The 22,955-nt window shown below is 38.8% G+C and overlaps 1 protein-coding gene across 1 annotated transcript in view; it reads left to right on the forward strand.

The window, feature by feature from the left end:
- LOC142151950 (neuronal acetylcholine receptor subunit alpha-7) overlaps positions 1-22,955 on the forward strand; it is a 184,533-nt gene that overhangs the window by 113,399 nt on the left and 48,179 nt on the right. Inside the window, exon 4 of the mRNA XM_075208081.1 lies at positions 20,196-20,305. Within this exon, the coding sequence (XP_075064182.1) occupies positions 20,196-20,305 (110 nt within the window). The remainder of the gene's footprint in view (positions 1-20,195; positions 20,306-22,955) is intronic.

Raw genomic sequence — 22,955 nt, forward strand, 5'->3', positions numbered from 1 at the left:
TTTTGTGATGCGTATATATCATATAATGCAGGTTTCAACACCAATCAAGACCAAGGTGTAAATGTCATCAATGTATCAAATAGTGATTTTAAAGGCAAGTTTTGCCTTTAAAACCATTGTCGCCTTAAATTTACCATATTGGCGATTTGCAAAAATCCTTATTTGATTCATTTACCCACAAGCTGCAAACATGTATTTATAGTCAAGATGTTTTAAATATTATGTTTTGGTTATAAAGAAAGACAAGATACTGCATTGTAGTGCTAGCCATGTACTCAATGGACTGAACACGCCCCCTTTAATGACTGGCCACACCCCATTCAGAGGCAAGCCATACCCTACCATGGCATTCCCCTCATGTCACAGTCTGACACTGGTTACTAGCGAACTGATAGGGTCATGAACATTGGCTCAGCCCACAAACTATGTGTCGGTGAAAGGTACACTTTAAAGAAGCCGGGATGTATTATTTTCCTGTTGGCAAATAGACGCCTGTGAATCTCTTTTCTTTGTAGCATTTTGAATTGGACACCCTGTGTAAGCTGCTTTCACGCAGGTTTACAGAAATAAAGACAGCCATCAGAGAAATTGTTCTTTTTAAGACTGCAAATTTATTTGAATACAGAAAAGGAAATGCTTAAATGACATGAATTATGTGAATTACCTTAAATGTCGGTCATTTGCAGCATAATTTCTTGTCAATTCTAAGCCTGTAAAGTATTTCAGAACTGTAAGTAGAAATTTCCATGATATATCCATTATAGTCCTGATTTCATGAATAGCGAGACATTCTTCTTGTCCATGAAATGTCAATTTAACCCTCTCAGATTATTTCACTCATTTCAAATGAAATAGTTAAGACAAAATATATATTTTAAATGCACATACTGTTCCCTGTGGCTATTTTTGTAAAATAGACATGATGCTTTGCACGCTTTCGATTCTGGTAGATTAATTCACGGAGGCTGATCATACCAGCTAAGCATAAGCCATAGAGAAATCGTTAGTATAAAGTGTTGGCCCAATTATATAGTCAGTCTAAATATACTTATCTCTGCAATGCAGCCACCTATTGACTAGTTATTTCTGCAATCTATTTTGTATTGAAGAAATTCAGTTTGCAATAGATTATTGACAACATAAAAACTGTATCAAATGTCAAAGGTCACGCAAAGGACCTCATTTCAAATAATATTACAGACAGAACTTGCTTAGATCCTAATAGTGTATGCATCCTGTACACTGGAAAAGAATAAATTAAATCAGGGAAACATAACAATTGATGGGTGGGGCAGATTAAGGTGGAGAAACGGTGACAGAACAGGAAGGGAAGGAAGTACAGTTGAGGGTCAGAAGGTTTAGGGTTCCTTTTAGTCTGCTACGTGGTGGTTGGGAAATACATAGAAGGTGAGGTTCGCCATGAATCTGCCTGATTGTGTTTGTGTGAGGTTAGAACCGTACAAGAACTATAAGGGAATTTTAAGGAAAGGATGAAAGTTCATGGATGTTGAGAATTATGTCCAAAGAGGCTGCACTGGGTGCGAATTTTAGCCAGACTTGCCAACTTTCCCGAAATATCCGGGAGACTCCCGCATTTTGCGAGAGTCTCCCGGGCTCCCGGGCGAGTGTGGCAATCCCCCGCATCTGGATAATTCTGCCCACTTCCTAGTGAAGTGGGCAGAATTAAGTCCCAAACGCCGCGATTCCCGGTGAATCGCGGCGTTTGGCTCCGCCCCCCGCTGTCAAATGACGCATTTTGCGTCATCACGTCATGGGGGCAGGTCCAAAATGACGTCACTTGGAGCCCCCCCCCCCGTCCCCCCCCCGTCACGCAGGCTCTGCAGGCTCCCGGATTTCACCAACAGAAAGTTGGTAAGTATGATTTTAGCTATTAAATTATTTGTAACTTAACCATCTAGTGATAAGTTTGTTCCCTTTATGCTACCTGTCCCAGCCAGAGTGTAGAAGGTGAAGGAGAAATAGTATATAGGAGACCCTGTCATGGCAGTCAGGTATGCAAATCGTAATTGCAAATGTCTCTGCCACTCAGATTCAAGTGCATATGCTAATATAATGAAATCCATGAAGGACATTATAGATCCCTTTATGGCTGCCCAGCTTTCTTCCATCGCTGCTGCCATTGGAGAATCAAAGGAGCAACTAGCTTATACTGCCAATCAAGTAAATGATAATGAGCAAAGAATAAGAAAGGCAATAATCAATAGATTTATGGCTACTGAAAAAACACCTTGTTCCAAAAAAAAAAAAAAATAACAATTGAAGAATCATGTTGTAATGATGAGACTAGTGTTGTAATGATATAAGAAATGGAGGGTGGTTATGTCTACTATGAATTTTGCACCTTGTGTGAATAGCTTTTTATATTGCTGTCCCAGATCAAAAACGTACATTTTTTACTGGGCAATAAGTTGGCATTGAAGATTCTTTGAATGGAGACAATCCACAATAGATTGGAAACTGAGATGACAATAAAGACATCAGATTTATTCTTCATCCATAGCTGAGACTGGCAACTGTATATGTCACATAACACATTGTGCCAGGTGAGTCGTTAAAAGTATTTCTGAAAACGAATGACCCTTATCTAGCCAGCTTACATAAAAGGTGTATGCAAACTTTTGGACCATATGTATTTGGAAGATAACTGTTCAATTAATTTGAGTATCTTTATTGAAATCTGTACTGGGAGGATTTGAGACAGATAAAGTAATCTTGCAAGAGTGCTAAATTAAATGACTGTAGTTTTCCCAACCACGAGATAAAGTGGGATCTCCAAACAAAGAACAAAGAGGCTCAAGCAGAGGGCAATAATTTGGTTATTTAAATTCTCTTTGGTTAGTTGGGCACACAGAAATTTAGGTGGTGGTTTCTCACCTAAAGTTTGATAATAATAATAATAATTATTTATATAGTGCTTTTCTCCCAGGAAGATTTAAAGCCCTTTACATTGTTGCGGAGTGTGAGGCAGCCATCTTGGTAGCGCTCAGCTAGAATTTAATGGAATTATTCAGTCCCTGTCCATTGCAGCTTATGTCTAGCCATTGTGCCATGTGCTGTCTGATTCTAATTAATATTTTTTCTAGTGGGAAAACTTAAGCTGGAACACTTTACAGTTTTATCTGTGTTGAAATTATAGTTAGATATAATAATATAAGTGTGGATATCCCTGAGATGGTAAGGAAAGGACACAAGAGGTTGTGAGAGGGTGATAAAAACACAAGCTACACATACACTGGAAAAAATTTATTTCACCTAATTTTGGCTTGTAGTGGCTGCATTATGAGGGCGCAGATAAAAGAGTTCAAAGGGCAGCCCTGTTTCATTATTCATCAGTAAATAGAAGATTGGCTACAATATGGAAGATTCTCTCACTGTTCATTGCCACATCCAGGGAAGGAACTTTTTTGGAGTTAAGTTATGTGGCTAAGGTTTATAGTATGACAGATGTTGTCCAATGTTTGTTGGCAGGGTATGGATTTAACTTGGTGTGGCTGCACTATGGATGAAGTGAACCTCCATAGTTTATTAGTGAAGAACTAAGATAATAATTAAAGATCAACTTTCGGGCCTTTACATGGTTTGGGAATAATGACTTATTCCAACTTGGTGGTGGTGAGGGCATATTAAATAAATTAATAATTAATATTAAATAACTATGCTAATTGAAAGATTAAATCATCAACTTGTTAAAGTAGCCTCCTAGAATGATGTGGCGTTGAGCAAACTTGTCTAGTTGTTGGATGAACTCTATGAAGAAGGCACTCTGTCCCACATTGCATAAACTGAAGCAAGCATAAGCATAAGGGTTTAAATGTGTTCCTGGTAATAGTACTCTGTCATCTCTATGCTTTTCAAAACATTGTAGTTAAAAACAGCGTTAAGATTTGTGCGGTTCAATTGAGCTGGGCTTTTTCATGTTTACACATTCTAGCAGTGATTCTGCAATACCACCTGCTGTTGTTCGTTCGAAAACTCAGTATCCGACCTCCTCTTCTCACCTGCTTCCCACAATCTACTCGGGCGATCTCTATCAGCCTCACATTGATACATAGTCTGCGCTGCCCTCTGGTGGCTCCTATCTTTAACATAACCCATCTGAAATTGTTTGGTGCATACCTTCACAATCTACCACCCCTACCCTGAGTGTGCTGCAACCTCTTTTCATCACCCTTTAAAGACATAGGGACTCCTTCCTACCTGGGAATTCTGTATCCTTGCTATCCAGACCTGCCCCGTCGGCTGGCGACTCCCTGATCACTCTATCCATAAGGAGCTCATGGGTAGAGTAGAATAATTTAGAGATGATCAAAAAAGATAACAACTTAATTTAGTTTCTCCCTCTCAAATTTTAACCAATGGCTTGACTGAAAACAAAGTTCCTGTAAGCCACACCAAGCTAATAGTATGAATTAAATCACAAACAACTATTTGTAGTTTATGACTTGTATTTAGCTTGCATATGACACAGATATAACATGTCAAGACAAGCCAGCAGAAAGTAAAAAGATTCAACTAGTATATGTTATAGTTTGATTTCACAACTGTAGATTTGCAGGAATTCCTAAGCACAGAGGGTACTGGAACTACACGCCCATATGGAGTAAAGACATGGAAATAGTGGACTCCTCTTTTTGGTCAAAGCTGGAGACAGAGCAAAGTGTTTCATGATGCCAATCTATTGTAGGAGCTCCATTTCATGATCTAGACTCCAGAAGAAACAGAAACTCCCTTTGACAGTGCATTATGTGGTTACACATCGCTTTATAAACAAAAACATTAATGAGATCTCACCTTTTCTTCAAAGTGCTGGAGCCAGATCATGTAATATCAACACCTTCAGTGTTAACAATGGGTGGAACTAGTCTTTAGTAAATAGTTGGTTCAAAGAAGTTAAAATTATACTTACTCTCGCCCCAACAGCTAATTCCTCATTGTGGTGTATGGGGGAGGGTTGGGGCTCAATGAATATCATTGGCCAATATGTAATGATGTCATTAAGTCCCACATCCTCACCCACCGGTTACAGAAAAATAATTAAGGGGATCATCAAAGGAGGGCAATAAATTTGCCATATCTACCCTATCCTGGCACCTAGAAACACAAGGGCACCTTATTTGAACAATGGAAATACTTAAGAAAACAAGGAATGGGTATGAGGAGAGCACTGATCTCCCACATCTTTGCCTCAAAAATTATCAGTCCCCTCTTTCAAATAATATGGCTCTTTAGGAGTTATTGTTTGGTGATCGCATCTACAGAGAACATTAAGGAGCCAAGCATAGGGGAGGGGTTTTGTAATACATAGATGTCCCCCATCCTGGCACCTAAAGACTTAAGGTCACCCTTGTTTGAAAGAGGGGAGTCCTCTCTTTCAAATGAGTTGCACCCTTAGTAGTTATTCTCTGGTGATCTCCAGATACACACACTTCAAAAATCCAGAGAAAGGAGATTATAATACCCAGATCTCCTCCATTCTGGCTTTACTAAAGCATCACAGGCAGTGCTAATGAAAATTGTAGTAAATCATTGGCAGGACAACACATGTGGGTGCTTTCTCCTTCTTTACTGGAAGTCCTTCTGTGATTATTGATGTTGACTGTAAGCCCCTATGGGTGAGATAGTGAGGTAAGCTCCTTCTATTCATTTAGCAGGAGGTTGAGAAAGTACTGCTTCAGGCACAAAGGGGAGGTCAATTTTGGTATCTTTGTACGCAAGGTACTCATCCCTTGAAATCAGTTTTGAGAATTGTGCGACAGGGCCACTGCTCCACTATATGGGGGAGCAGTGGCCCTGTCGTCAATTTCCTATTACAGTGGAGGGCAGTGGCACAATCCCGTGAGTGCTTTTAGCAGCGTTTATATCCTACATTTCTTTAGGGATGCAGTGGAAGGAAAGGCTGGTGCACTGTGTGTGTACTTGTGTGTACTGGCAAGGCCACCAACTTTTGAGGAGGGACATAGGCGTAAGAGTGGCTTCCAAGCTTAAATGGGTTGACACCCACAAAAGCAGCCCTAGATACATGTTTGGAACACTTAGGGAATATTCCAGTATGGAGGTTGTCTGGACCCTTTTTAGGGAGTTTAGTTTGGACGTCTGCGCTTCTTTTTTGTGAGGGCACCTTGTAGGATACTTTGACTTGGGGCAAGTCCATACTGGCGAGAGAATATTTAGAAGTTTGTAGGTTTAGATTACGGAAAAGTCTTGTTAACCATATGTTATTCTTCTTTCAGTTTTTTTCATTGTTCTCTGTATTTTTTTTTATTAAACTGAATGTTTCTATTATGATTATAATATATTAGTGCCTAATGTTTCAGATGTTGATGCCTTTGATAGATTATACCCCATACATCACCAAAATTTTCATAATTTTAAATCAGTTGGTGGCAAGATTATAGTCACTTATTTTATTTTCATTGCACCCTGGTTGGAGGTGTATACCTTAAGCTAGCTCACTATGATAGCTACAGGAAATGCCTCGATTGAAGCCCATTTCTTGGAATGATAGAGGTATTGCCTCCCTTATTAAACAGAAAAATATAATCATATTTTTTAACAAGTGGCATTTTGATGTATCTTACCTCCATTAAATTCCTTAACTGTTATTGAGCCCCAGAAACAAAATGGTAGGGGGTAATATATTTTTGGCATGCAACTCATTGATCTCAGAATATAGGGGGATTGCAATTTAGCCAAAAAAGGGTATTCAGTAGGAAATGTTTTCTAGTGTGGTGGTCAAGGAGGGTAGATACACAATTGTTGATTTACTATTGAACAATAGATGTTATGTTCTCTGCAACTTTTATGCACCTATTTACTATAACAAGGAATATTTTAAACCTTAAAGGCTAAAGCTTTTTCCTGATGCGAACAAATGATTGATAATAGGGTGGGCTTTAACATAGTTTAGAATGAAATATGGGAATTAATTCAGCGCCATTGGTTTCTCAAAAGACCAATATGAAAAAATGCCTATCAAAATAACAATCACATCCAATTGGATGGTAAACCTTCACAACACTTCAAGGTAAATATAAATCCATATGTATACAATATAATCAATCTTATACTTAGGAGTTCCCTAATCTTCATGCTATACAACACTGCACTGGTAATACCCTCTTATGAAGGCTTCCACACAATTATTCTGTGTAAATAAAACCATGAAGGAGAAGCAGTTCTGTCGTTCTTCACACACCAAATCCTTTCCCCAAAATAATAAACTTTCAGAATAAATTCTTTCAGTTTTCACATAAAAGGTGCTTGTGATGAGAATCCAGACACTTTCACTTCCCAGAAACGAAGGGACCAGCTCCACTTTAATTCAAGAATGTCATGCAACAGAAAAATATAAAGGATCTAGTGCAGTGTGTTTAAAATTCTCATGCTCTTTAATATAACATAAATACACACACTTATAAATATCATAGGTAATAAAAATGGGTCACAATTCAAAAGGAGTTGCAGTTGTTCATACCAGAATACATCCGAAAATCCATGTAAAAGTGGGCATGCGCAGCAGCTCTCGCTCATGTTTGTTTTTTTGGGTTTTTTTGTCAGGGGGGGGGGAAATCCTGCGTGCGCCCCTGCAACTTTAAATTTCAGTGCACAAATAAGCTATCAAGTATTTGTGTGCTACATGAAAAAACAGTCAGTATTTAACTTATGTGCAAAACAGAATACTAATTTGCACCCATTGCATTGTAACATGGTTTTGTCCAGGAGACTTAAATAAAAAGTTTCTCAAGTTAAGATCCTTAATGAATCAGGCCCTAGGATCTGATTGGTTGCCATAGGCAGCATCTCCACTTTTCAAACCCACCGGAAATTTGCAGCTTGTTAAATTTACCCCAAAATGCACTTATATTACTTATATTGAAGCATGCATGCTGCTTAAGTAAAAAATGAGTCATAAGTAAATTAGGTAGCACCTCCACATGTACAATGGTGTCCATAGCTACAGAACTCAGTTTGATATTAGAGCGACTCTAACAGGTCTGTGTTAACAAATCTATTTACACCAGCGCTTTTTCTCAACACTCCACGTGTACCTAACTTATATATATATATATATATATATATATATATATATATGAGTTCTGTATCTATGGACTCCATTGCACATGTAGAGGAACTACCTAATATACTTATCACTCATTAATTACTGTAGTAGCGTGCATGCTTTAGTTTAAGTTTTATAAGATTGTCAAGGATCCTCACACTTAAACACTTAATCATATATTAGTTTAGATTGTATTTTATATTTCAATAGAGTGTGTAATTTGCACATACATTGTGATTGAAATATATTATTGTGATTTTTAATAAAAATGTATAACTATATTTAGAACTCAGCTCTCTCAATTTGTAGTCCTTATTTGAAAGCTGCAGAGGTTTAAGGGCATTGTTATCATTAGATATAATATTATATGTAGCGCCTGAATTGTTTGCTTATAGTTTCTTTTTTATTTTTGCACTTGATTTTTTTTTATGTCTCTTTCAATATTGGTAATTGGACACCCCACATGTACAATATGTAAACCCTCTCTTCTTCATAAAGATAATCTGTCCCTTTAAAAATCATTTTTAGTCCTCTCTCACTGGTAATCTATCTGCTTCACTAGTATGTCTCTGGGAGATGCAACGTTGGTTTCAGCCAATTAAACCACCGTGATATTATGCAATGAAGTTACATGGTTCCTGATACCATAAGAGAGCACCAGCATTTCAACCAATGAATGCAGTGTGGTCTGTGTTAGTGAAACCGGATTGATCTGTGAAATTGCTTGTCTTTCTTTACAATTTAGCTGCAAAAATTGTGAGTTCAATGCTGAGGTTGATGATTGCTGTAGGAATAATGCTAAAGTTTGCAGTAGGCTGTCTGAGGGCCCTACGAGGAAATAGTTGAATAATGCTACTCTGAATGGTCCACTTAATAACACTCAAAAAAGCATTAAGCCTTGTAAATTCGCACATCACAATTCCTCACAGTTTTTATGGAATGCAATTCCCATACACATTTTTTCCATTCCCTGTGCACATAGTACTAAGTATATATATTATTAAAGTAATTTTATCGTTTTAAAATAAGCATTGCCCAATCAATTGTATGTGTATCCAAAGCACACGGTGGTTTATTTTAGCAGATGTAAATAGTCAACAATTCAATACATTATTATATTATGATACAGTACAGTACAGCACAGCCAATACCAAAAGATAAGTACATACCAAATGCAATCGCTTGCGTTCGCTTGCGCACCCACGGGACCCGATGGACAATATTCTGTATAGAATATTGTGTCAGAGTTGACTGAGGCCCCAGTGAGATGCAACTAATATATATACAGTCAGTGTTTCATTGTGAACAATAGAGATGACGTAGATTGTTTCTATAGGTCCAGACGTTGGGTGGGTCCAGGCCAGACAGGTAATAGGTTGATTCAATCTAAGGAATCCAAAGGTGGGGGTCTTCTGTCCAGGGGGTCTGCTCCTTTTTCATAGCCAGTATCATACAAAGGTTTACTCTCTAATATCAATAACTAAAGTATGCAATGTGCGATCTCTTCGCCGACTGCACCGGACAGCTGCTGATGATTAGGGCTTCAATATGATATCAGGCATGACACCTTTCCTATTACCTAAACCTTTAATAACACTACAATGTACATATAATCAACATATACGTATATATACATATATATATATATATATATATATATACATATATATATATATATATATATATATATATATATATATATATAGACCAATAATAAACCGAATACTATCTGCTCCTGAATTACAGTGTAACAGAACCACTATGAAATTATATAAATAACTAACTGTTGTAATGCGAATGTGTGCGTGCTTATTTTACCGTGCGAACGCACCACGTCACGTAACACGTGGCGTACGCTTCGCAATATGCACGGCAAACCAATATTAAACCAATATACTTTCGTTCATCCAATTATACGACTTCAACAGTCCACCCTTTGATAGTACAATAAACTATCACCTTAAAGATGTTAGAAGCAGGATCTCAGTACCACGTTTCATTGTTATGTAATACAAATCCCCTTTGGTGTATGTCCACACTGTTTGTAGATCTAAACAAGTTATCATAAGAGAGAGTCTTAATCCTCTAAACAACTTGTTCTTTTACTATAAACCGTACACTTCTGGAGCTTGGAGATAACTTTTTGTATGCCCTTCGAGGGTGCAATAAAACACTTAATACATTATTTGGAAAGGTACATGGTACAGTAGAACGTGTATCAGCTATACAGAATTCTCTACTACAGTTCTTCAAGTTTAACAGGTTCTTCTGTCCAACGCATGTCTTTAAGCTCAGAATACATTTAAACACTTCATGTTCATCAATAGCATCATCCTATGTCTATCAATAATGTCATATGCAATCTCCTTCAGCTTGCGTTAATATACACACATCTAATAATGTCACCAGTTCTTTTCATCAACACTTGTGGGCGGGCTATTGTCTGTTCGTTCTTCCCAGTCTCCCAATACCCAGATTTAACAGTGATCGGCTTGTAAAGCATTGGGAGACTTCAGACTAAGGGACCTAGGTGTCCTACTTTTTCCCCTAGTGACCTCCCACCCATAGTTCGGGTACCTCAAGAATATTTAGTGGAAAGAGAACTAATCCTACTTGATATAATCACTGAGGCACGCGTGAGCACGCCCAGCACTTTGTTTGGTCTAAAACCTTACCCTCCCAGGAATGATAATCATTCTCAAGGATGCCTGCTCGAGTCCGGATATTACTGGACTGGCATCGCTGGGTGTATCTCTTTTTTTTTTTAACTATGGGGTCGCCGTACTTACGGACGTAATGCTACTCAGACAATAGCCCCTCGCACTTTCTCCAAGCTCCAAGGTTTCTAAATTTTTCTTTACCCCTGAATTGAATAGAGTAATTGACTGGACTGATTATGCTACTAACTTCTTTCTCCACAATACCTCCTTATCATTACCTGAACCAGTCTCTGTCACCTGCCAATAATCGAAAGAATTAACCGCCCTGAGAAGAAAATGTAATGAGAGAACACAAAACAGGAAAAACTACAACTTCATGCTGGACAACAGTCTTAGCCTTTGGCTCAGGTGCTACTAACTGCATTCGAGGCCTTCCAGTACAGACTCATGAGTGCCCTTGGACCCTTATCTGAGTGTTGGCCCCTCTGCAGTGGGTGGTATGGGCACCAGTGTGTCTCTGCTACCCTTAAAGCCGTGAGGCTGGTAGCCTACACCTGGTACCTGTCTGGCAAATAACCTAAGCTTAAGAAATTACTGCTCCACAACTTACTCTCCTGATCCAACATCCTGACAGTTAGTGTGACCTTTCAGGAAACAGTGTTTTGGACGTTCTCGGTTGCTGTCTCACTATTTACCTTCTCTCAAGGTCTAACCTAGCCTCCCAGTTACAATCTCATCTCACGAGGGGTCAAGAACATTTCAAAAACTGACAGGTTAGGAGTCTGCCCAGGGGTGATCTCTTGGCAGCGGGAAAGGACTAGTGGCACTTCAATCAAGTTCCAACTCTTATTCTATTCAATTCATTCTACCGAGTACCACTACTTTATGTTCACACTGGTTTATGGCTAATTGAAAGTATGTGATTTGTTACCACTACTCATACATTATACATCTATTATCAATAACATGAATACCCCTATCATCTATTATAACTCTAGGACTATCACATTAAATAACAAAAGCTTTGAGTATGATACAGTAATACATTAGACACATTTCAATACACCTCTACCCAGACATTTTTCATTGGTACACCTGTGTATACTTGAGGATCCTGCATGGTGGTAATTGGATGACGTGCATTTGTTTTACCTGGAGGAAAACCCATCAGCAGGAGGGATATGGGATGGCTATATTAGTCTACCTTGTCCATCTCTCCAGAGTCCACCAGACTCCTCACCACTTCTCTTCACCTTCCAGACAGTTTATCCTTCAGGTAACACAAATCTTCCTTTATTAACCAATATGTGTATGCGTGCATGTGTGTGTGTGTGTTCACCTTTTTAAAACTAAAACAATACAACGAAAAACAAACAAAACATAGATTTGTTAGCTGTCACATAAAACCCTGCTGTCTATTTGACAGCTATGTTCTCCCTGGTGTGACAGCCCTGTATGGTTGTGCGTGTAAGTGTGGACCTTACTAGCAGCTACTTCAGTTGGTAACTGTGTCACTGTATAAAGTCCTCTATGTAGTGTCCTAATCATGTGCTGGTATTGCTATAAAACGATTTCTCAGTCACCTCAACATCGCCCTCTAGACTAGAAAAATGCTAAAGACCAATGTATATCAATCGATTTTCCCTCTGCCAACTCACATGTCATTCTCAGTACCTCATATTCAGCTACTTGACTAAGTGGGAAAGGCAAAGAGGTCTCTTTCTATAACACTTTCTTCAAATATAACAGTATCCAGTACATGTCTGTCTAACAGTGAAAAATATAAAACATGAAAATTCTACATTTTCTAGGGTTTCACATTATGTCGTATCTTGTGGTAAAAATCCTACTCCAATGTTCTATACAGAGATGCATATCTGTATGCCTATCCTCTAGCATTCTTCTGTCCTCCTGTCCTGCCCACCCTTTGTGCATCCATATAAAGGCACATTTTTGTACAGGAGGCACGAGCCAAAACAAAAAAAAAAAAAACAGATATGCAATCTATAACACATGAAACGTATTTCCACAACAGAACCTTTCTGCTTAAAATCAGCAGTTTCTATACACATGAAAACAAAACCCCTGACTGTTTCTGTAACTCATATCAATCTAGTGTGTGTATCTCTGAATTTGTCTTATGTAAAAACATAAAAATATGTTTTAGCCCCATTGTTGAGACTGTCAGATTTTATCTCTACCAGAGCAGAGAGAGAGAGAGAGGGTAGAGAGAGAGAGAGAGAGAGAGAGAGGGGTAGAGAGAGAGAGAGGTAGGGGGAGAGACTAGCGTTTGTGTAAAGAATGAGAAATAGGAAAGCAATGAATGATGGGAATACAAAGGTTTGAATACAAACATACATGTAGAAAGGGAGATTTTTACAACGAAATGACAGCTGGATTGGACTCTGACTCTATGGGGAAATGGCTGTATTCATTCCACTGTTCCCCTTAGCTATTTGCTAACTATGACCCCTCCCCATACTTGACTAGGGGGTCTTAACAGTGCAATCCAGTGTCGTCCGTCATTTGTTCATTAAGAACTCGGTATCTCATTGACTACATACCTTTTCAACGGACTTTTCTAACTTATAATAGATAAATGTGAAAATGTACTCTTAGTGACTCATATTTTCTCTGAAATACATAAAACGATATTTTGGAGCAAAGTATGTACATACTTCATTGTTGGATAATGATTCTCAGCCAAACAAATTATCATGAGTCACTGCAGCCTAAAACAAAAGAGTGTTCCAATTGTCTATTGTTAATTAGTCTTTCAAGAGTAATTCTTCTATTTCTCTATCTCACCCCTTTTAAACACTTGTCTATACTTCTTTTGTGTCCCTTTTATCTGTGAAAAGAAAAACAAGATAGTTATCTTAAAACAGCAAACAAAACAAACATTTCTATTCTTTGCCGTCGGCTAGCGATTTAGGAAAACAAACATGTGACAACATAAAACGAACAAACAAAATCAACAAAGATTACTTTTAAAAAAAAATAAGTTTCTTTCTACATTTTGCACCTTAATGCTCACCACAGATTAACTCTAGAGTCGGCTATATTTCTCCCCCAGAATATTAGTTGTTACAGAGTGTGCAATCAATTAAAGGGGAACCTCTGAGAGAAGTGTACGCCTCCTTTGTGGATGTCTATGTGATTTCCAACCCAGGTATTCATTCTTCTCTCTACACAGTTCCTACTCATGTGTCCCTTATGGCAGTAGAAGCACGTCCCTGTCATGTCTGCACAACGTTTTGCTAGGTGTCCTATTTTATTGCATCGAAAACACTTCCTCAACTCATGTTGTTTCACTTCCTTTTTACAATCTCTCCTAATGTGTCCTCCTTCTCTGCAATTGTAACATCTCACTATTCTGGGTTTCCTGTTATGTGGGTTGTATTCTGGTGGTCGTGTGTGCAGTCCCTCTAGTGCTGGGATACTTATCATCATTACCCTATCACTTAGTGTCTCTTTCTGTTTGTTTATACTTTTATCATGTTCTATAGCTGACTCCCTGAGAGCACTTACAGTGGTTCCTTTCCAGTATGGTAATGAAGTTTGCACCCTTCTTTTTAAGTTTTCCCTGAGGCCATCCATTAGAACTTTAACAGCAACCTCTCTGTAATATGGATTATCTTTTATGTCTGGTACCCCAGTATATTTGCCCATTGCTATCAAAGCTCTGCAAAAATAGTCTGCTGCATTTTCACTATCTTTTTGCTGGATACTAAAAATTTTACTCCAGTCCACTATCACTGGGAAATATGTGGCCAACTGTGTGATTATATGTCTAATATTGTCCTGATTATCATCCTCGGTTAAGGATTCATCCTCCTCCAACATACAATCCTTAATGAACTTTTGTATGTCAGTATTGAGAGAAAGACAGGTCTTCAATAATACTCGCCAATCGTTATTAGTTGGCTCATACACATTACCATAATATCTAATAAACTGCTGACATTTGGTCAAATCTTTCCTAGGATCAGGGAAATCAGACAAAATTGAAAATGTTTCAGACCTAGTGCATGGATCATGCTTTGCTACATGTTTTAAGGGAACATCACTATTCCTGTCTGCTTTCCCATTGGGAACTGCTGCTGTGCAGACAGGATGTAAGTCTACCAGATCACTAAAACTAGTTGCTGAAATTGCTGCTGCAGTACAATGGATGTCTCCCCCTGTGTTAACCTTTTCATTATCCTCACCACATTCAGCAGCTGCCCCTGCTGATGGGACCGTTCCTCTTCTTTTTCCTGAAACATTACTTTTAACGTTACTTAAAACAACATACAACTTACTAGTAACAGTTTTTACATTTTTGGTATTGGCTGTACTTCCCGCCCCAACCGAATTTATCGGGGGCATGTTTGCGCTCAGTTCGCCACGCTTTGCAACGCACACTTCCGGAATGCTGGTTTCCGGTACGCTTACTTCCGCTGAACACGTGTTTTTCCTTACACTCACTTCCGCTGTGTGTTCGCTGCTCTGCCACGTGTTACCTTCCATTTGCCACAATTTTAAACAGTCATCATGTTCAATTCTCGTTTTTGTTGATTTAATCAACTGCACTTTATCTCTAACATTATTTAACACCTCTGAGTCAAGAGTACCTATGTTTGGGAAAGGTTTCACACACTCCAGGGTCATCTTGACCCATTTGTCGCAGTATGCCGTTGCATACGCACCATATTTATTAAACATACGGAACCTTGCGGAATCAATTGGTCCTTCCTTAAGCAGCACAACATCAACCATCTCTAGCGTTTGCTTAGCACCCATTGTGAAAACAACCTATTTCTCAATGCTACGCAAAAAAAGACTTTTTACCTGTTCTCCTTTCAAACAGAACTTACTAGAGATTTTTTTATCCGTGGACGGTTTCACAGGCTACGCCCACGCACCTCCTAACCCAGAAATATCACTATGGACAACAGAAATATCAGCTCCTCGATATCCTGGTTCTCCACAAAATTCTGTTGAGTATTACTGAACTGGTAGTACCGGGGTTTTATACCCGTTTGTACCAGAGTAATTCCTCTCAGCCGTTCAACCCAAGTCACAAGCACGGTTGTACAACCATGCGGTCCGATCGCACTGCTTAGCAATACTAACTATTACTAAACTTTGCGATTACTCTTGGGGAGAAAGTTTCCAAAAGCTTTTTAACTGTTCTCTTTTCAAACAGGGCTTTTGCTGCCAGTATACCTGCCTTGTATACTACCTCGGTTGCAAGCCCGCCTCGTCAAGCGGCAACCGATATCCCTGTCTTTTTGACAGTAAATCAACTTTCACTTCAAAATCATACAATCACCAAACATATACACCTTAGTTTTCTGCACAGAAAATAACTTTCCCAAACAATGGCACTATCTTTTCAGAGACTTTACCATGTGCTTACAGTATGCACATATTAACTATCAAAACTATTGTTCAACCACGTGGCAAATCTACCGGAAGTTCGCGTACGCACAGCAGGAAATACACATACGCTCAGCAATGCGATACACTTAAAACATAAAACGACAATAAAAAGAAACATTTTTCTTTCTTGTCCCTAGATTCTAATTAGCGTTCCTTCAGTCTATGCAACAACAGACATTCGGTTTCGCAACACACAGTGAACCACAGGTCTTAGACGTATTACGTTCTTTCCTGCTTTATACGACGCGTCCGTCCATCCACCCTTTGTTGAGGAACCGAATATCGTAAGCGTTGCATACCTGCCGGTAACGTAACTCCTAACTCAAGAGCCCCCAAATTATTAAAGTAATTTTATCGTTTTAAAATAAGCATTGCCCAATCAATTGTATGTGTATCCAAAGCACACGGTGGTTTATTTTAGCAGATGTAAATAGTCAACAATTCAATACATTATTATATTATGATACAGTACAGTACAGCACAGCCAATACCAAAAGATAAGTACATACCAAATGCAATCGCTTGCGTTCGCTTGCGCACCCACGGGACCCGATGGACAATATTCTGTATAGAATATTGTGTCAGAGTTGACTGAGGCCCCAGTGAGATGCAACTAATATATATACAGTCAGTGTTTCATTGTGAACAATAGAGATGACGTAGATTGTTTCTATAGGTCCAGACGTTGGGTGGGTCCAGGCCAGACAGGTAATAGGTTGATTCAATCTAAGGAATCCAAAGGTGGGGGTCTTCTGTCCAGGGGGTCTGCTCCTTTTTCATAGCCAGTATCATACAAAGGTTTACTCTCTAATATCAATAACTAAAGTATGCAATGTGCGATCTCTTCGCCGACTGCACCGGACAGCTGCTGATGATTAGGGCTTCAATATGATATCAGGCATGACACCTTTCCTATTACCTAAACCTTTAATAACACTACAATGTACATATAATCAACATATACGTATATATACATATATATATATATATATATATATATACACATATATATATATATATATATATATATATATATATATATATATATAGACCAATAATAAACCGAATACTATCTGCTCCTGAATTACAGTGTAACAGAACCACTGTGAAATTATATAAATAACTAACTGTTGTAATGCGAATGTGTGCGTGCTTATTTTACCGTGCGAACGCACCACGTCACGTAACACGTGGCGTACGCTTCGCAATATGCACGGCAAACCAATATTAAACCAATATACTTTCGTTCATCCAATTATACGACTTCAACAATATATATATATATATATATATATATATAAAAACAGTATCGCAATATATATAAAATGGTATCAAAATATTTAATGAAATATAAAATACGTTGCAGAGTAATACCCCCAACGATCGTTTCAGTGTTCTATACTTTCACTGAAACAATCGTATTTTGGATTTGGAAAAAGTTACAATGCCCTAGCATAGAGGAGATCGTCAAGGCATTGTTACAGGCTAATGCGGCTCAGCAGGCAACCGCCAGGCAACAGCAGTTAGACATGGAGGCCCGGTGGCAATAGCACCAAGACCATAAAATCTTCAAAAAATATAGTGAGCTTTGTTCAAGAGGGAGCTCTGAAGGTCTCTTTCAATGAGGAAGGAAAGTCTCAGAAGCAAGTCATGGAACTTCTCAGACTGGTGAAACAAGAAAAAGAAATGACTGATACACGGTTTGAAGTTACACAGGTAGTTTGAGATACCAGCAGTGCTTAGACCACATGTAGAGAAATAAACAAGCTACAAGATAGTTTGAATACTCAATGTGGAAAAGCTCAGTTAACTGCAAAGACAAACTTAAAGAGAAACTGGACCATGACCTACAGCAACTTCAAGGTAAGATTCAGAAACTTGAAGCAAATATATTGCCATTACAAGAGTCCAACTCTGAGAAAAGTGGGATGCTGCAGGCAGAAGCAAAGTTGCTTGAGTAAGATGTGCGATGTTGAGAGGCCAAAGTTGCAGATATACAAGTGATAATTAAAACTGTTTCCCAGGTTGAAACAATTGGAAGGTTAAAGTTAAAAATTCAGCATGATAAGTTGATTACTGAGACCTCCCCAGCACCTCCTGTTCAGCCAGAGATGTCTCATGGCTCTTTGGCCAGAGATGCTTTATTGCACTGTTCGGTCAAAGGGGCTTCATAGTACTGCCCAGTCCGGGCTTTCTTCCAAATTAGGTGCAGAGTCCAAGTCCCCAGAGATTAGGGAGCAGAACATGAATATTACTCACCTGTCTCTGAAGCAGATGGAATGTCTTAAAAGTCAGTCGGATCATGAAGTTGAGTCCCTATCCTCATCTATTGCTCATGTATATGCCAGCAGAGGAACTGATGAGTGTATTACACTGGACCCTTGGTCTGCGACAGCGAACTTCAGTAATATCTGGGTAAAATTGTTCTGTGGGAGAAGGGTGCTGGGCGGTTATTGGACATAAGAATGGAGAGACTGTTGACACTGGGCCTGGAAACTGGTCAGTGAGGCCAGGAGGGTCCCCACCATACAAAAGACTTGACAATTATGTGATTAAATGTTTTAGGTGTGGTATGCCAGGACATGTTATTGCTAATTGTCCAGTTGTACAAGAATCCATGCAATGTGCAGCTGCCTAGGAATGTCGCAAAACATCTATCTATGCCGTGTTATCCTGTACTGTTTTTCCTCTGGCAGAGTAAGAAAAAAAATCCTCCGCCCCCCAAAAAAATAGTAGGTTAATTGACTGCTATTAAATTGACCTTAGTCTCTCTCACTTTATGTGTGTGTATGTAAGGAAATTTAGACTGTAGGCTGAAATGGGGCAGGGACTGATGTGAGTGAGTTTTCTGTACAGCGCTGAAGAATTAGTGATACTATTATAAATATATGGTGATGGGTATGATGATGAAAAACAAATGTGTATGATTTTTATGGAAAGCAACTGGATAGAGGCATTATTAGACTTGTGTAGTTACCCTTGTCAAGGCTGGATTAGTAAACTCCTTAAAGTTCCAGCGAACAGTTGGTGTAACAGACTGGTCCTCTCCTTGATGCATGATGGTGTAATAGGGAGAGAAATTCCTAATTTTTGGAAATGATAGGAGTCTTTGTATGGCCTCAGATGTGAATGACGTAGAGCTATTTGATTGCACTGCTGGTCCGTTGGCAGCGAGCGTGTCCTGTCTCAGAACCATTTTCGTTTGCTAGTAGGAGTGGGGAATGATGTGTATCAGAATGAGGTACCTCCTATGGTAGAAGGAGAGAAAATGTAGACAGAGCTGAAGATATGCCTAACCTTGAGGTGAGGAAGGAACTGTGTGAGTCAGAACAGTTAAAAGACCCCATCCTATTAAAATCAGAGAAAGTGTAAAAAGTATTAATGAGGAGCCAGTAGAACCTGTTGAACCGGTTTTCGTACTCTGGTAATAAACCAGGGGCTGTTGTATCAGATGTTCACTACCAACTGCCCTAGGAGATGACACCTGTTTCCCTAACGCAGCTACAATGTATGTATATATATATATATATATATATATATATATATATATATACATGTATATTCATACAATGTAAGAAAACATGAATTTCATTGCTTATGGAGTGAGGCAGGAGAACATTTGAAGATTTGCACTGACCACAATGAAACATTTTGTATCAAAGAAAGCCGTTTCCTGTTCTGCTCCCTGAATGCAATCAGAGTTATTGTACATTTGTTCTAAACAATCAGCTACTTTACAATTGCATGCTCTATACAGTATGTAATCTAACATGCAGGCACACTGGATTTTTGTCCGTTTATAAGCTTTCCCTGCAGTTTGATCATGGCCCCTGCCACCTAAAGAGTGCTTTGTAATTGTATTTTAAAGGTAGCTAAGTCCTCTTCTTTCAATCATTTCATTCCCTGTGAGTTAAGTAATACCCTTCTGAATGACAGCTGTACATTTTGTTTGGTGTTATATAGTTCCCTAGGGAGTGTGAGCAAGAAAAATGCTTGTAATCCATTTTTTTTTTCTCTTTACACTTCAGTATTGGACGGATTACTATTTACAATGGAACATGTCTGAATACCCTGGGGTGAAAAATGTTCGTTTTCCAGATGGACAAATTTGGAAGCCGGATATCCTTCTTTATAACAGGTATGTGCTTAATTTATATAAATGTGTTATATACTCATTAGCTATCAGAGATTAAATGTAGGTATGGAGCGTTAATACACTGCTAATTGACTGTTAAAAAAACTATTAATTTCAGAATGAATCTGTGCTTAACTGGGTTAAGATCAAGGGTGGCATTATAGCCATTGGAGTGTGCAAGCCACATATGAGATCCGAAGGTGAGGGGAACCTAGGGTTGCCAGTCCAAACATTATGTCAGTTCAACAATCTGCTCTTCTGAGATTGCTCAGGGGCTGGCACATGCTCAGGGGAGCCCCATTTGTGCTTTCAGTTCCAGAACATGGGCTTCACTGCACATAGACTGGCTTCCCACGCATGCTCAGAATAGCAGAGGGGAGTCTTGCAGAGGAGATGGATGTGTAATGCTGCCACCCATACTCGCACAAAACATGTTTATGGGGCAATTATAAAGATGATGTGTATATTGAGATGGTTCATGGGTAATGTGCAGATGGGGATAGGTCACCTGTAGATATCACATGCCTTTTCTTGCTTTTGATGAACTTTTGAGCATTTTCTGCCAACAGTGTCAATCCTGGGAACTGTTGTATAACTGACATTGTTTCCAGGAACACTCAGACATTTTAATGCTAGGCAAATGCATGTATATATGACATAATATGCCATACATTTTAAAGTGCCCTGATATATTTCAGCAACAATTGAATATTTTTGTTGCCCTTGGATTACAACACAGCTGAACTCTGCTCTGTAAAATAAATACAAGTGTATCCATGGAGCAGGCTTGTGTCAAAGCCAAGGGCAATGAAAATTAACAATCCTGTCTTTATAATACGTAGGCTGTGGTGAAAAGCAAAGGACACCAGAAAGACAAATCATAGATTTGCAGAAAGATATGTACAAATCAACAATTTAAAGTAATCTGAAGATGGAAAGCCTATTCATATATATTTTTTACATGAAATACATAAATTGTGTAACACCTGTTCTGCGTTAGCTAGTGGCACACATACATGTAGCTTTTAATAGAAAGACTATACCATGTAGTCGTCCCTATCAGTCGGCACTTATACCTACCCTGTAGCTGATATAAGAGATATGGCTGAAATGAGGTGTACTACCTAGAAACACAAGACTTGAATCAGTCAGATATGTGTGGGCATGTCCTCAGCATGCCCTATGTCTACATCCATACGCCCTTCCCTCCCCCATTCCACGTGTAAAGTGGTCATCAGTCGTAAGTGACATGTGCGTTCAGGCATGAATTGCATGCAATTGTGGTCATTGGCATAAGGTTTGTTTCTGACCTTGTACAGATCTATTTCACGCAAGATACGGCACGTGAACGGACTTATGATTCAGGCCAATAGTATGTTTTACAACACTGCAATTAACAGTGAACATTATAAGCAATGTAACGAAAACATACAGAGTTTTAAAAAATTCTTTAAAAGCCATAGGTTGGGCGAACATATTTTAGATGTAATTCGGGATGAAAGAGCATAAACTATATCTTGATATGTGAGAAACCCACACAGTGAGAATATAAGAGAACGTCTTTATTTTTATTAACTAATGGAAAAATAAAACAAATTGGGCCTCAATTTGAAATCAGAGTAAAACCACATTGTGCTGCAGGGATGGGCAAATGTAAATCATTGTTAAAAAAAATATATATGGCCAGTTTATGTGTGCTACCAGCATGCCAAAAAAAATCCTTAGCAACATGGAAGTTCAAGTTTCTACCTTCTAGCCAGAGTGAGGCTCTATGGGCACATTTATCATTCATCGGCAAAAATGAGAAATAGTTATCAATCCTTATCGCATGGATAAGGATTGAACTATTTCTCAAATTTATTAAAAACGGATCACAGAAACAGCAGTTCCGAAAAACTGCTGTTTCTGTGATAAAAAAAATCATACTTACCCCCCTCTTCGAAAGCGCTGTCTCAGGATCTCCTACTGGTCATCTTCGTTCCTCTTCATTCTTCAATTGCGCATGTGCAGTTTGAAGAACTGCACATGCGCACAAAGATCCCCGCTCTGTCTCTGCAACTATCGTTGCAGAGAGAGAGCTGTGAGTGTCAGGGAGGGATCATGTGATCCCTCCACACATGCGCTGTCCAGCTCTGCTCTTCGGAGCAGAGCGGACAGCATTGGATTTTTTCAATTTTGATAATGTACGCCAGCTTCCCGAAAAAATAATTTTTTCGGGACTTGTTAGATTGCGGCCAGAGCAGTCACCATACTGTTGAATGGTGACTGCTCGCAAAAACGATGAGGAGTGCAAAGCAGCAGATATCCATGATATCTGCTGCGATGCACCTTTAATAAATTTGCGGAGGGCACATCGGGAACTGATTTCCACGGTAAGTGCACGATAGTGCACTACCGTGATTTCTTAAATATGCCCCTATATGTCTACAGGAAGCTTAACCCAATTCTCCATCCTGTGAAATCCACCTGCTCCAGAAAACATGATGAACCTTCTCCCAATCTATTAATACCAGTTTCTATATTAAAGCAGTGCAGTATTTTCTTGTATTAATACCAATTTCTATCTTAAAACATTTTTCACCGAGACGGAAAGGAAACCAGATAGAATCATGATGAAATAAAATGCATATTATCAACCATCAGCCATACTGTC

This window comes from Mixophyes fleayi, chromosome 4 (assembly GCF_038048845.1).
Source record: "Mixophyes fleayi isolate aMixFle1 chromosome 4, aMixFle1.hap1, whole genome shotgun sequence".
In the NCBI taxonomy this organism is placed as follows: domain Eukaryota; kingdom Metazoa; phylum Chordata; class Amphibia; order Anura; family Limnodynastidae; genus Mixophyes; species Mixophyes fleayi.